The sequence below is a fragment of the Pristiophorus japonicus genome, chromosome 9 (assembly GCF_044704955.1).
Source record: "Pristiophorus japonicus isolate sPriJap1 chromosome 9, sPriJap1.hap1, whole genome shotgun sequence".
Taxonomy (NCBI): domain Eukaryota; kingdom Metazoa; phylum Chordata; class Chondrichthyes; family Pristiophoridae; genus Pristiophorus; species Pristiophorus japonicus.
The window spans coordinates 78,941,399-78,956,731 of NC_091985.1; the positions used below are offsets into that span (position 1 = coordinate 78,941,399).

The window sequence follows — 15,333 nt, forward strand, 5'->3', positions numbered from 1 at the left end:
TTTTAATAGGGAAGTTTTCTGAATATAGCGACCATCTGAGGATCATTAATTATACAATCTACTTTATGTAATTGTTAAATATTACATTACTATACTTGTCATTACTTTGAGATGTTATCTAACTTGCATTAAAGTATTTCCACTAACTAGAGTGGGTGGCTTAAGGATTACAATTATTATATTACTGATCATGTAAATTTAAACCGAAACCATTTGTATGTTTTGATTTGCAGGAACAAATTAATCACATGTCCTACAATGAGAAATCTGACATATGGTCCTTGGGGTGTTTGCTGTATGAACTTTGTGCACTTTCGTAAGTACTGTACTAAGGTAGTTCTAATTAGTATCTTCTGTTTTGATTATGAGCCTGCATTTTAATTGACTTATTATGCTTCGTATTTTATTTTTTATGTCTTCCCCTCCCCCACCCCTCCAATTTTTGTTTAAAATGGACAATTTTCTTAAAAGTGGTATGTTTTGTGCAGTGTGATTCTCCTGAAGCTTTGCAAAGTCAAGGGGGTGGGGGAGAAATCCATTATTTTCTTTTCTTGTGGAGTTCCTGAAGCTTGGAGATTACTAGCGGAGTCCCTGAAGCTTGGAGATTATTAGGAGTAGCGGGTATGGTGCACACTGCAAAACATACAGCTCTACTTGGCATGTCAAACCTCTGCTAGAAGAAGGAGCAAATTGATTTAAGATGTCTCAGTGGGAAACTTTCCTGCTTAACTAGATAGAAAATGTGTTTCCTGTAGTTCTTCCAAATGTAGATAAGCTCTTTAACAGTTGACAGACATTAACGTTTGGCTTCCATTATGCTGTAAGAAGTTGCGTAAAGCTGGATAGTTAAAGTAGGAAAAATCAAGTGACTTTGGAATTTGCTGACAAATTGAGTGGGGGTGGGGGAAAGAAGAGGGTGATGGGGTAGAAGTCTCCACATGGCTTTGCAGAACAATTTTCTGACTGTCTATGTGTCATTCTTGGAGTTTCAAAAGTGGTGCAAGACTCCACCAGTGCTCTGCTTTTCCAAGGTTCATTAATTATGTGATAGTATGGGGTTCAGAGTGGTAATGACAGAAAATAAAGAAATTTGCGCTCAACAAGCAATGAGTTAATAACCACAAACAGCAATGACATAATGACTAGATAATCTGTTTTATTTAGTGATGTTGAGTGATAAATATTGGGATCTTTTACGTCCACCTAATAGGGCAGATGGGGCCTCAGCTTAATGTCTCATCCAAAGATGGCACCTCTGACAATGCAGCATTCCCTCAGTACTGCACTGGGGTGTTGGCCTAGAGTTTGTGCTCTAGTCTCTGGAGTGGAACTTGAATCTACAACTTTCTGACTCTGAGGCAAGAGTCTGACATCAGTTAATTACTGTAATTGATCATGCAGTTGTGAAGAGCATGCTATGTCCTTTGCTTTCCAGCTGTAATATTTGATGTCTTGGGGAAATTACAGATCATTGGTGGGTTATCTTCTTTAAGTGGATGTCATGATGAAAGAGTGGCTGTCAAGCTGGAGTAGCTGATGGCATTTGTGCTATGAGATGTCAACCATGAAGCCTAAGACCAGGTTTGTGACTTAATAGGGCAGACTCTGACAAGTTATGTAGCCAATGATTTCTGATTTCCTTCCCTCTACAGCTGAAGTCATAAACTGGTGATAGCGACTTAGTCACTCGGCACCCTGTTACGGTAATTGTAAAATGAAGATTACTGGACAAAATCCAAAGATGTTTAACACAGTACTTATGGCTTCTTTGGAACAATCAATATGCTGGAAAGGCATGAGGGCAAGAGGGTCATTTGGGCAATAAAGTGGGATCAGTGGGTTGTAATCATCCATAAGGACACGCAATTATGCGAATGTAATTTTTCTATTGTGAATCATGATCAAAAGTGTTCCTCTGGCTGAGCGCCAAAGACTGACCAGTCTAGTGCTCTCTAATAAACTTGAGGGGCATCCTTGGAGTTCTGGAAAGAGTGCTATATTGAGTTGTGCCTGACCCAACAGACAGTAGTAGGACCAACTTGTATGGTCGGAGAAGCTGCTGAAATGTGCTGCATCAATATAATGCTTTAATGAACTAGTTTGATGGGAGGAAGTAAACTCTCACTTCTTCACCTAATCAGTGATAATGCAGAAAAGATATGCACAGTATTCATGCCCAAAACTGCTCTAAAAAGTAGAGAAGCATTGCTGTTGGTGAACAATAACTGATCTTGAAGCTTCCCTTGTTGAATGGGATTCTGTTTGAGGCAATTTTGGTTTCTCCCTGCAAGAAAGCCTAATGCGCTCAAAACGCTACCGAGGAATCTTGTCAATATCAGTTGCTGTTGAGGTGGTTCTTTGGGTATATTGGATGCTCTGGAGACCTGTTGAGAACTGGTTGGTTCCATTTGATGGAAATTTGCTTTATTTGATCAGAGCATCTTAAAGGTTGGGGTGGGGGCCCAGGTGTGTTCGGTTGGGGTGGGGAACCAGGTGTATTTCCATGAGGCTTTCGACCTATTGCTTTATTTAGCCCTCATTGAAGAACCTAGAAGTGAGAGAGTATGTAGCCAAATGTTGGATTATATCCATACAAGGCTAGATGAGAATCACTGAACATGTCTCTTGAAGAGGAGTGAGGTAACCTTAGTCAATCTCTGTTGATAATGTGTTGGTGGCATTATAAGAGATGGATTTGGAAGAGGTATTTTTAACTTTTATCGCCAGCCGAAAAACAGGCGATAATCATTTTGTTTTCAGTATTTATCTTTTCTTTCAAATCATTTGATTCACGTTAATTTTTATTGGACTGAATTTTCACCTAAACAAAATTGGCGAACTTGCTAATCCTTGATGTTTTGAATCTTGGGAGATTTGGTTTATTATACCCCTCTTAGCCATATGTAGAAATATCATTTGATTTTTAAATTTAATAAAAGTCACTGAAAATGAGTGCCAATTCTAAAATGTTTTAAAAAGCTTGCAATCTAATTGAGTTAAGACAAATACAATTTTATAGATAATTTCTAAACATCGGTTTAACATTTTCTTTTTAATGGGGTTGAGTTTTCCCTTGTTTCATCATCATCATCGGCAGTCCCTCGAATTGAGGATAACTTGCTTCCGTGCCAAAAAGTTCACAGGTGTTTGAATGAGGACCTAATATTCCAGGTCTCGAACTACATGTTGAAGGGTGGAAGATGCTTGTGCGTGGATTTTTTTTAACGTGTGGTAGCCGTTGCACACCAGCCACCACACGGGCTTGACACAGCTTGGTGTTGGTCCATGGCAAGGATTAACCAAGACGACAGGAGACCAGCTCTGCTGCATGGACCTAGTGCGCACACATATCGCAATGTAGGCTGGCCCGTGCTGCCCCTGGGCCCCAATCACGTCGCTCTACAATCTCTCGCCGCTCCTTCGCCCCGACCTCGCTGCTCCTGCTTTACAATCATCGACCTGGATCTTGGTGCCGCCAAATCCACAGCCTCTTCACAGCCATCGCTCTCCTGCTCCTTCCACTCCCCGGCCTGCTCTGATAGTGCACGTAACTGGTGTATGTCTGAGGTCCCGGATCACTTGTTCACTTGTTTACACTGGTAATATCAGTGCAATCTAGGCGGAATCGGTCAAACCAGTGCAAACGATCAGAGAATTTTACATGTAAGTGATTTATGCCCAAAACCATTTGCATCGTATTTTCCACAACCATTTGCGCTGGTTCAAGATTCGCCCGGATCGGGCTCTGCCCACAAAATAGGCCACACCTCCAGGTTGAAATTGCAAGATTCTGCCGATTTGCACTGGTTCGGGAAGGCTCCTCAAATTGTGCTAATTTTCTTGGGCACACTTGCATTAGTAGGCATGTTTTTAAAAAGTTCTTTCATATATAAAAAAAATGACGAAGAAACTGACTAGTGTACATCACTGAAGCTATTAAATAGTTCAGTATTAATTTTCAAAGTCATTTTCAGTCATTTTTAAATTGGGTTGTGCACAGGTGGAAGATTGGACACCTTATTTTTGGTGATAAACCCATTTTCAGCTATATTAATAAAACTGCACCAGGATACCACTCTTAAATACATCAAGGCTTACTTTACAGTGTCCGTTTGGCACAGTGGGTAGCACACTCTCCTCTTGAGTCAGACGGTTGCAAGTTCAAGTCTCACTCCACGAACTTGAGCATACAAAAATCTAGGCTGACACTCCAGTACAGTGCTGAGGGAGTGCTGCACTGTCGGTCGGAGGTGCCATCTTTCGGATGAAACATTAAACTGAGGCCCTGTCTGCCCCCTCAGGTGGACGTAAAAGATCCCATGGCACCATTTCGAAAAAGAGCGGTGTCCTGGCTAATATTTATCCCTCAATCAACATAACAAAAACAGATTATCTGGTCATTATCACTTTTCTGTTTGTGGGCATTTGCTGTGCGCAAGTTGGCTGCCGTGTTTCCAACATTACAACAGTGACTACACTTTAAAAGTACTTCATTGGCTGTAAAGCACTTTGAGACATCCGGGGGGTGGGAAACGATTACCTTCCATCACTCTGCCCAATTGCGCTCGTTCATGGAAGATTTTAAGTTTGTGATTATGTAGATGAATTTTAGTGAAAACTTGAAAGGTGACTTAAACAGCGCATTTTTTTGTGTGCAATTTTCCGGTTGAGCCCAAAGCGGAAACTCTACCCCAGTATGTATCATAACTGTTGGATTGTATTGCGCCATTGGTGCAAAACGGAGCTGTTAATGTGTGGAATAATGACATCTAAAGTACTGAAGACGCACAACAGAAAGATGGTTAGGGGTAAAGTTAAAATCTTTGCATAGCATTTCTACAGCTTGCAGGTACTGATGAGTAGATAATTTTGGAACTAGAAAGCCTATATATTTAGATTCTGAATTGCATATCTTTCAAGTTTTTCCTTGATGTTAAATGATGCTCTGTGCTGCTGTAATGTCCAGTTTAAGCTTTGCTATCGATTATACCAATCATGTTTTGTATCGGTATTATAAACATACAAAATATATAGATTTTTGCAGAAGAATAGTTGATTCAATTTATAATTTTATTTTAAAGCCCACCTTTCACTGCATATAATCAGAAGGAATTAGCAGAAAAAATACGAGAGGGCAAGTTTAGACGAATCCCTTATCGCTATTCTGATGAACTGAATGAACTCCTTGGCAGGATGTTAAACCTCAAGGTTAGTATCAGTTTTTTTTTGTCCTATAGTTTTTATGAATCGTTTTCTTTTTATCATTCCTGCTTGCCATATTATTCCTCTATCCATCTTCTGTACCATTTGCCATCATGTATTGGCCACAAAAGCTGCAAACCCTATCCAATTCTACACAATTCAGTTCAGGTCATACAAGTATAACCCAAAATCCTATACTATTGGTGAGTACACAAGTTATTATTTCCACACCAATTCATTCAGTTAGATTAAAATCAAAATGTTTTTTCCTGGAATGTGGAGGACACTGGCAAGGCAGTACTTCTTGCCCATCCCTAGCCTCCCTGAGGGTATTTATAATTAACCACGTAGTAAAGGACTGGAATTGTGCGCAGTCCAGACAGGGTCTCTTCCCTGAAGGACATTAGTGAATTAGTTATTTTTTATGACAAGCCAATGGTTTTCATGGTAATTTTATCTGGTTTGAATTCTATTTCGTAACTTAACACGGTAGGATTTGAACTCTGGGTTGTTAGTACAGTACCATTATCATATTCAGTGTTATGAGCTGGTATTGAGGGATCTCGAGCACTGAATTAGGCAAACACTAGGTCAGAGCCCCAATCTGACTGGTGTCTGTTCGCTTAAAGAAGGAATGGCTAGTGGGATAAAGCAATTTTTAAGGAACATGATGAAGTATACTCGCAAACTACAACTGTATTGATTCCATCAACCTGTGCCATTTTGGGTTTCTACTCCTTCTGGAGCCACCCAATATGTGAACAATCAGTATTGCTGTGCACTGCTTACATGACGTGAAATTTTCCATAGGGTGGGTGGGAGGGAGGGGGAGGTGGGGGGTCGGTGGCGGCAGGGGAAGTCAGACACACCAAAATGATTCATTTGTTTTTATATAGTTGACTTGTGATTTATTCTTTCAATGTAACTGATTGTCTTTTATATACCAGGATTATCTGAGGCCTTCTGTGGATGAACTAATGCAGCATCTCTTGATTGCTAATTTGGTGGCTGAAGAGCAGCGAAAAATATCAGCCGAAAGACGAGGGAGAAGATCTCTGGAGAATGAACATCTCCACAACAGTGACCCACTGGTGACTGAGCTGAAACTTAAAGAGGAACAGCTTCACAACAGGGAGAAGGCCTTGAAAGAAAGAGAAGAGCTTCTTGAACGTAATTATACTTGTTTTGATTTATTTTATTTATTTCTAGTATATTGGAACAAAATGGAAGAATCTATGTTCCTATTGAATTTTAACAAGGGTTTGAGGCCTGCCTCTTGCAATTGATGAATTCAGATACTGCACTGTAAAGCAACTTTATTGGGGTTTTCAGTTCTTTGGGTTTTCTTCCTCTAATAGTTGTTATGGGGGTATGAATTAGATCAGCAGTTGGTTGAAAGTGCATATAATACTATAAACTAGTTATCTGTTGATTACAAGTAAATTAAATTGATCTGCGTGTCTTTTTTTTGTTGAAGGTAGGGTATAGTGAACACAGGTCACAGAATGTGCTTCAATCTAAAGCGATTCCAATATGTTATGCATACTTTTTCCTATTTTTATAGCATCAGATTCTAGGCATTATCGGAAAAGGAAGCATTGTTGAGATTGTAACACATGAGCATTATGTTTATAATGAAACTCATTTACACAATCGAGAAGAACACTTTGAACTTCCCATCACTAAAGGTTTGATCTGTGCAAAACTTTGTGCAACAAACTGTTTACATGTCGGTTTATCAGTTTGCTACACTGTATGCAAAAAGTCAATTTTGAATACATTAGAATCATAGAAATTTACAGCACGGAAGGAGGCCATTTCGGCCCATCGTGTCCGTGCCGGCCGACAAAAAGTTATCCAGCCTAATCCCACTTTCCAGCTCTTGGTCGGTAGCCCTGTGGGTTATGGCACGTCAAATGTGTATCCAAGCACTTTTTAAATATGGTGAGGGTTTCTGCATTTACCACCCTTTCAGGCAGTGAGTTCCAGACCTCCACCATCTTCTAGGTCAAAACATTTGAAGCCAAACCTTCTACTAATTACTTTAAATCTATTCCCCCTGGTTGTTGAGCTCTCTGCAAAGAGAAATAGGTCCTTCCTATCCACTCTATCTAGGCCCCTCATAATTTTATACACCTCATTGTATTGTAGTGTAAAAATGTATTGGAACCTTTACTGCTACTATTAACACTGCTTTCTATTTATTTTCTTTCCAGAACGTGAGCGGGAGCTTTGCATTCGGGAGAGATTAGCAGAGGAGAAGTTTTCTAGGTAACAGAGCCCAGCTTAGTACTATAGTACTATTTTCTTTTGCATAAGGGAGCTGAGGTAGAAGAATTGTACAGTAACATCCATCTCATTTCAATTCTAAATGAGTGGCTTTTTTTTTATTCGTTCAGGGGATGTGTGCATTGCTGACAAAGCCAGCATTTGTTGCCCATCCCTAGGTGCCTTTGAGAAGGTAGTGGTGAACCGCCTTCTTGAACCGCTGTAGTCCTTGTGGTGAAGATACTCCCACAGTGCTGTTAGGAGTTCCAGGATTTTGGCCCAGCGATGATGAAGGAACGTTGATATACTTCCAAGTCAGGATGGTGTGTAACTTCAAGAAGGTGGCACACCACCTAGAGAGCAATTGGGGATGGGCAATAAATGCTGGCCTTGCCAGCGATGGCCACGTCCCATGAAGGAATTTTTAAAAACACGCATCACCAACATTTTAATTATATACAATTTAAAAAAAAAAAGTAAAATCCAAGCTATTAGTCACATTTTATTTCATAGAATCATAGAACTTTATGGCACAGAAGGAGACCATTTGAATAAGGTCTCAAAGCACAAATAAAGATTTAAATGTTTTTGTTTTAACAAAATCTCATCGAAACATGATTTTTGTTTTTCACAGTGTAATTTAAGATTGGAAGCTGAACTCTGTACCAACAGCTGTTATTATTGGAAGTTTAGCACTAGTTAGCTGCTAATGCAATTGCCTCTATTATTTCTCTCCTATTTTTCTCTCCCCTTGTCTCCCTACCCTCTTTGTCATCTCCTTTAATATCAGGTTTGTTTTATTAAGTAATATTTCTGTTTAAACTGAATGAGATCTTCTTTCCTATTCAGTTGCTATTGGTAAAATAAAACATACAATTTTTTGTCTTTTCTGAACAGGGCAGATAGCTTAATAAAGAACTACACCTTGATGAAGGAACAACAAATACTGAAGACAGCAGTCCATAGATTAGGTATGTGTTATTGGCACAACCACTTGGCACACCTGTTTAGCCCTTAAATGATTAATACTAATGGTGCATGAATCTGGTATTTTAATTGTCTGAATTCCATATTTATGTTGGATATACATATACTAGAGGACCCCATTTTTATTTTCCCATGATCTGTCGCACCAAATTATTGTAACTAGTAGGTTTGTCAAAACAAATAATCAAATTAGTGTTTTGATTTGAACTTTTGTTGTTTATGCTGCTGCAAATTGAGTTCAGAATCCTCAACAGCAGGAGGAATATGGTATGTGGGCATGCAATTGCTTGTTAGTAATTATCACCCATTTTTTTTTTTTAAGGACCGTCCAATTGGCCCAAGATTCCATTTTTTCACCAAGAATGGTGTAAGATCCATTTTTTTTGCTGGCCGGGATTTTTTTATTTTTGGGGGGAATTTTTCACCGGCAATAATTTTGGGAATCTTAGCGGTATTTTGGGCGGCAATCCGGCGCTGGCAGATTGTTTGGAAATTCTAGCCCATAGAAACTTTTAAACTGGGTTTGCATAAGCATCTTGCATGTAGTGGAATCTCAGAACAAACTGTTGAAATCTTTCTCCTTCTGCACAAAAGTTCCATTAAGATTCAAAAAATCAACTTCAAGATAGCTGACTAATTGGAATTCTGCTCTGTTTGTTATAAGAATCCTTCTAATAGATATCTTTTTAATTTGAGGCTTGGGAGTACTACTTTAGATTCATTACTGCTGACTCGGTTTCTTTGTTGAAATCCACACTGGCCTTTGGCTGGAGCTTAAGACTGTTGTAGGTGTCATCTTCACCTGCTGTGACAGCAGACTGGCTCCAAATAGGTAACATTTTTGAAAGATTGTGTTAGAATATGCAAGTATCATCACACAATATTGATGGCTTTTGACATTCACTTGGGACAGGAGATTGTCATTGTTTTAGAATCTAGTTGAAGATTGCTAATGGCAGAGCCATCTCGAGTAGGAGTGGGTTAGTATGCTTATTAGCAGGTGTTCCAGCCAGATAGGTTCAATTGTATTTGATTGATCGGTAATGTGAAATGCCAGTGAAATCTGAACTTCAGCTACTAGTTTCTCGTGGCAGGGATGTCCCATAGGGTCTCTCTGGAGCAAGGAGTTTTCGTGCCCTGGCACAAATGTATTCTCTAGCTTTTGGCTAAATCAGCATTTTTTTCTGTTCTATTGAGATGGAAGTGAACAGGATTTGCTTCACCTTCCATACCATTTTTTTTTTCTGCGGCTGCTGGTCTAGGTTCAGCATAGAGCTAGCAAAGCATTGCATTTTTTGTTTTGCAACTGAAAATTGATGTTACAAAACTGGTGTTTTTTTACCCTTTTTAATTAACATAATTCATAGATTATTGCCTAATCCATGTGATCTGATTTATTCTGCTGTTAACTGAAGATTGAGAAGATACAAGAGTTTGACAATTCTAGTTTGAAAATAAATTTCTATGGGTGCTCTGGATCTATGCTAACATTTTGGTTTGTAGGGGCTGAGGGCTTTTATGGTGTGAACACAATATATCTGGTGAGAGCTGAAAAGTGTAACAAATATTTTTTTTCAGCCTTCATCATCTTTCCCTTTCTTCTCTCCTCACCCCATCCCAAAAATGCTGGTCCCTATTTAAAAAAAAAAGTCATAACCAGTTGAGACTCTACATAGATAACTGCTGAACTCCTTTGTATATTTTTTGAAAAAGTTGGAATTCATGTAAACTATGTCTGAAATTGATTTTTTTCGCATTTGATTTTTCTGCTAGATGATTATATAGACACAGAGTCCTCTCCTGGGAAGAAGAAAGTTCATTTTGCAGGAGAAAGTAAAGAAAATATTCACTTCAAGGAAAGTGATGCAACAAAGCGACTTCTTAATAAACCAAAGAACTTGGATTTGAAGAAAAGATTGCAAGCTGCTAACCTCCGTGCCAGAGCATTATGTGAATTGGAAAAAAATTACCAACTAAAAAGCAGGCAACTTTTGGGCATGCGCTAATTTGTTTGTAATCAATCTTTTTTTAAAAAAGAGATTCTGTGAAAAGCTGTATCAGTGATCTATAGAATGGTGATCTATCATGAAGTTGACAATCCCTTTTCTTTTAAAGCTAAACTGTGCACACCTGATATTTTGAATCTCTTAACTTTCGCTTCCACGCACAAATGAAAACAAACATCCTACCTTCAGCATCCTAAAGATCAACCACTTGCTTTCTTATCAAGTGCCATGGTTCACCTTGTTTGGGGCCTATTGCTGCCCCACTGTGGCTCTCTGCATCTGTGAATCACAGACCACCTTCCCTAGTGCACCAATTATTCTTCACACTTTTAAGCTTTGCTACTGAATCTCTTGCAGCAAATACCAGGCTGTTATGGCCTCTTGAAATGCACCATTTCTTGACCTTGTCACACTTATTTCTATTCTGCCTTGCACTGTACCAATGCTACCACTTTTTTGTATGAGATCAGATTAGTTGTGAAATATTTTCAGAAAACTTTGGAGGAAATAGCTTCATTTAAAAATGTATATTGTTTAACAGGATTATTTTCCATTCTATGTACAAACTGTTTAATTGCCAGAAATGTACAGTTTGTGTTCCTGTACTACTATACAGGTATCTGTATCTATAATCTATAGCGGCAACTCAACTGGGGATAGTAAACTGGCTGTATCAGATCGGCTGCCTGCTATACACCCTGTCTGATACTGTACTTCCTTTCCAGGAGAAAGAAAATTGGCGGGGTGTATAATGGGCAGCCAATTGGATACTGCCAGTTTTTTGCCCCACCAAAGTTGAAAGTTTCCTTCTATATTTTTGGATATGATGTAAAGCTGGTTTTCTATTCTTTGATACAGCAATATAGATGTAAAATTCAATTATTTGTGTAGGACCACAATTGATAAAGTCCATTTTTTACTCACGCTCTTTGAAGCCAAACTTTGTACATGCAAGTGTATAAATTAACTTTAACTTTCAACTAGATTTCCACACTTAAATATCACAACAACTTACTTCAAGTGCCATTCTATTATATAAAGACAATGCACTCATATTCATGCAATTCAAGCAGGACAAACAAGAAGTGATGGCATATGCCTGTGTTTTTTAGGCTGTTGTCACATTGATGGATAAATTCAAGCTCCATTATCAGCAAGCTGTGATGTGATCTGGCGCAAATTAATGAGGTACATTTCTGGGGCTCCCTTGTACATAACCATGCAGCTCATACAGACAAAAGCTTGAATTCCTGATTAATAGGGTTTATTTTGTTAGTTTTTCTTGTGTTGTTGGCTGCAATCATGTCCACACCCTAGAAAATGTTTGCATCCTAGTTCTCATACCAACATTACTTAGACCATGACATGATTTAAATAAAAATCATAATTGGACTATGCCGAAGAAAATGGAAAAAGACATGCTGTGACAGTCTTGTTCAGGGTAAGGCTAGCCTGATGACCAAATCTAAGCTTGATTCCTCCAGGAGGGGAAACACTTTGGAATCTGCTTCTTTCCTGAAACAAGTTTGTAGTTCTGGCAAATAGGCAGGAAATGCTTCCAGAAAATTGTACTACATTGGCACTGACTTGTATGGCACAGAAGCAAGTTTCATTATTCTCTAGGTTTCACAGAACCTCCTCTTGCATTACAAACCATTACCACATAGTAACACAGAGCTTGCAGCCTGGCCCCTGAGAGGGCCAGTGTTTACCTGACAATTTACGATGAGTTTTGAAGGTTTATAATAGAGATTTATCCATTGATGATAACCCAAACAAGAACATTGAGTCTTGCATGTGTTACTTGACCAAAGAATTTGCATCTAGCTTGATGAGATTGTTCTGGTGGAAGTGATAATTTTCTAGATTTACCTGAAAAAATATTTGCATTTGAGGCTAATTCTCAGCAAGCTTGATCACACTACCATTGCCACCTGTGCCTTCTATATAGGCCCTAAGCTCTGGAACTTTCTCCCTAAACCTCTACAGCTCTCCTACTTTAAGACCCTCCTTAAATTCTACCTCTGGATCAGTGTAAATTTTTTGGCTAATTACACTCCTATGAAACGCCTTGGGACATTTTACTATGTTAAAGGCACTATATAAATGCAAGTTAAGACCATGTGTTTCCATGCTGCAAACTTTCTTGTACTTAAAGCTTTCTTTCATGGTTGATATTTAGACATGAATCTTAGCATATGCCCTCAGTTAAACATTATACAGTTTTCCTGAATTAAAAAAAATCAATGTCCCACCTCCACAAATGTTTTGAACTGAATTTTCAACCTTTGTATTGAGGGAAAAAAATAAACCCTTTCTTGATTTAGAAAAAAAATCTTTGTTCACAAAAATGATAAAGAAACCACAGCTGATAATCACAGGTATGTTAATTACAGGCCTTGTATAACATAATATTTTAATATATTTGAAGTAAATCTTAATGGCCCCGAATTTGGTGAAGGCCCCTGCCTGCCCCAAGGACTGCCAAGGTAACTGATGGTACTTTCTGTGGGGTTTTCATCAAAAAGGTCCTTCAAAGGGAGGCAGGTGGCAAATGAGGGACTTACGCTGCCAATCTGGGCGGCAGTCAGCAGGAGCTCCCAATCTCGGCGGCAAAGATGCATGCCACCCAATTGCTGCCGAGGATGGCGTCGGGCCCACGGAGAGTCGAAGGCCTGTAACGAAAAAGCATTAAAAAAACCATCGGAACACCTGCAGGCAACTCCATACCGGTAAGTCCCTGTAAAAAGAAAAAAATGTTTACTCTTTTTTTTTCAGCTCTTCATATCTACCATCTTGGAAATACCAGCCTCCTTGCAGCGGTCCACCCCGTTCTGGCGCTGACTCCCGCCCGCACCAATCTGGCATCCTGGCGGGCGGGGGTCCACTTACGCCACTCGGTTGTCCACTGACGTCAGCGGGCAGTTCCCGGCAGCTCTCCCCTCCCTCCCCCCAGCTCCAGACCAGATCGAAACTGGCACTGGGCGGAACCCGAGGAGGAATATCTGAGGCAGTGGGCAGTGAGTGCATCAATTTCGGGCCCAATAGAATTTAGTCTCTGGATTGGTTCAAAGTCTTTTGGAAAAAACTAAAATTCTCAAATCCTCAAGTTGAAGGAACACACCCTTCTGTGTCAATTTCAAAACCTAATGCATGCTGGGATAGTGTGGAGAAAAATTGTGGAGATATCTGAAGGTAAGGATTAGGATCTTGAAATTAATTTGTAGGGGCACAGGGAGCCAATGCAGTCAAGTGAGGATGGGTTAATTGAAATGCAGGGCCTTTTGCTATTGGGTAACTTCCACATGCTATTCTATAATCCTGTCATCACACCACATTTATGCTAGTACTTCCCTTCCCAAACACAGCATTCAACCAGTACAGAATTTCCAACTCTTGCATCTCCTTCAATATCCATGACTAAAAAAAATGATGCTGATATTATTTGAGTGATTCTCACAAATTCAGTGTCCAATTTGACAAGTTGGAAGTTTTGAAATATTTTGCCAAGTTAGGGGACACAAATGTTTGGTTTTATATTAACATGACTTCTCTATCGTTAGTTTCCTCTTTACACATTTTTTCCAGTGTTTTTCATTGGTTTATATATTGGTAGTGTCATTGTACAATTTTCTTGCATGATATTTGCAGGACACATTTTTACTACAAGCCCTCTAAATCTCTTGTATAGCTTTACCTAATTACCCCAGAAAGACTTTGTTTTTCTTCTCCATCTCTTTCCCCCCCCCCCCCCCCCCCAAAAAAAAAAGTTCAGGAGCTCTCTTAGTGGTATTCATATAATTTCAGAGAGTGATGGGATATCATCATTGAAAGAATGTGGCTCCATCATGTTCAGCCATGTGCCTTCTATGGTTCTCAAGTGTAGATGGCTTTTATCTGCCAGAAGATAGTAAGTGAGCCATTATGGATTACAAAGTCAAAAGCTACGAAGCTCTGAACTGTGTCATCTATTTACTTAAACAAATATTTTGTACTTAATCAGAATGAACATTTTCTGATTGGAGTATAGTACCATAGACAACATCTTGGTACTTCACTAAAGTTATTCACGTGCAATTTACGATAATATTGGTAGACCGTTTAACTGGGGGCATCACAATCAAGCTTCGTCCTGTTTTTGCCCAATCCACACATCTATGTTTCTATGTATACACAGTTCCAGTTGAAGACATTGGATAGCAAGCAAGAGTGGGAATCCTGGCAATTTTTTCTATTCCTAATCTAAAGATGCAGATGTTAATTATGGCAGCCATAGCATTATTCCATATGCTGGACTAACTCAGCAAAGATTAGGGATCAAACTTTGAAGGCTCCTGGTCTGTATAGCATATCGGCCCAAATTTTGAAATCAGCGGCGAAGTGATAGCGCTCACCATTGACCTCCAAAGAAAGCTGTCCATAAAGAGCTAGCAATCTCTGGTGTTGATTTCAGCTCTCCCCACCTTAGTTTGAATCTGACCATATCAAGTGAATCTTCAACATCCAGCAACAGTGATGTCATCAAAGAAGCTGAGTAGCCAAATCACATTGAAGAACACAGACCGGAAACTAGGAAATAAAATGCACAGATTCTAATTTACTTTTTTATAAATTTCATGGAGAGCAAAATAAAGATTGTGACATACACATAGGATTAAGGTAGAAGCTCAGTTTAAAAAAAAACATAATTCTTGATCATATTAATGGAAAAAAAATTGACATTCCACAAATAGAAAATTTGTTTTTCTGGGCCAGAACATGGGTTCAGCAGTCAGTGCTCCATTAAAAACCCAGTTACACCTCTTTCAACAAACGTAACTTTTTCTGCTGGGGGTGGGGTTTACCAGTGATATTCCAGCATAATAGGGAA

At 39.2% G+C, this 15,333-nt stretch overlaps 1 protein-coding gene across 5 annotated transcripts in view; it reads left to right on the forward strand.

Annotated features, from left to right (window-relative positions):
• Positions 1–11,386, forward strand: part of nek2 (NIMA-related kinase 2) — a 125,220-nt gene extending 113,834 nt beyond the window's left edge. For all 5 annotated transcript variants that reach the window (XM_070889517.1, XM_070889512.1, XM_070889515.1 and 2 more), the window contains exons 4-9: positions 234–316; positions 5,082–5,208; positions 6,150–6,372; positions 7,419–7,473; positions 8,368–8,441; positions 10,231–11,386. In XM_070889517.1, coding sequence (XP_070745618.1) covers positions 234–316; positions 5,082–5,208; positions 6,150–6,372; positions 7,419–7,473; positions 8,368–8,441; positions 10,231–10,463 — 795 coding nt within the window. In that variant the 3' untranslated portion in view covers positions 10,464–11,386. The remainder of the gene's footprint in view (positions 1–233; positions 317–5,081; positions 5,209–6,149; positions 6,373–7,418; positions 7,474–8,367; positions 8,442–10,230) is intronic.
• Positions 11,387–15,333: the final 3,947 nt, after the last annotated feature.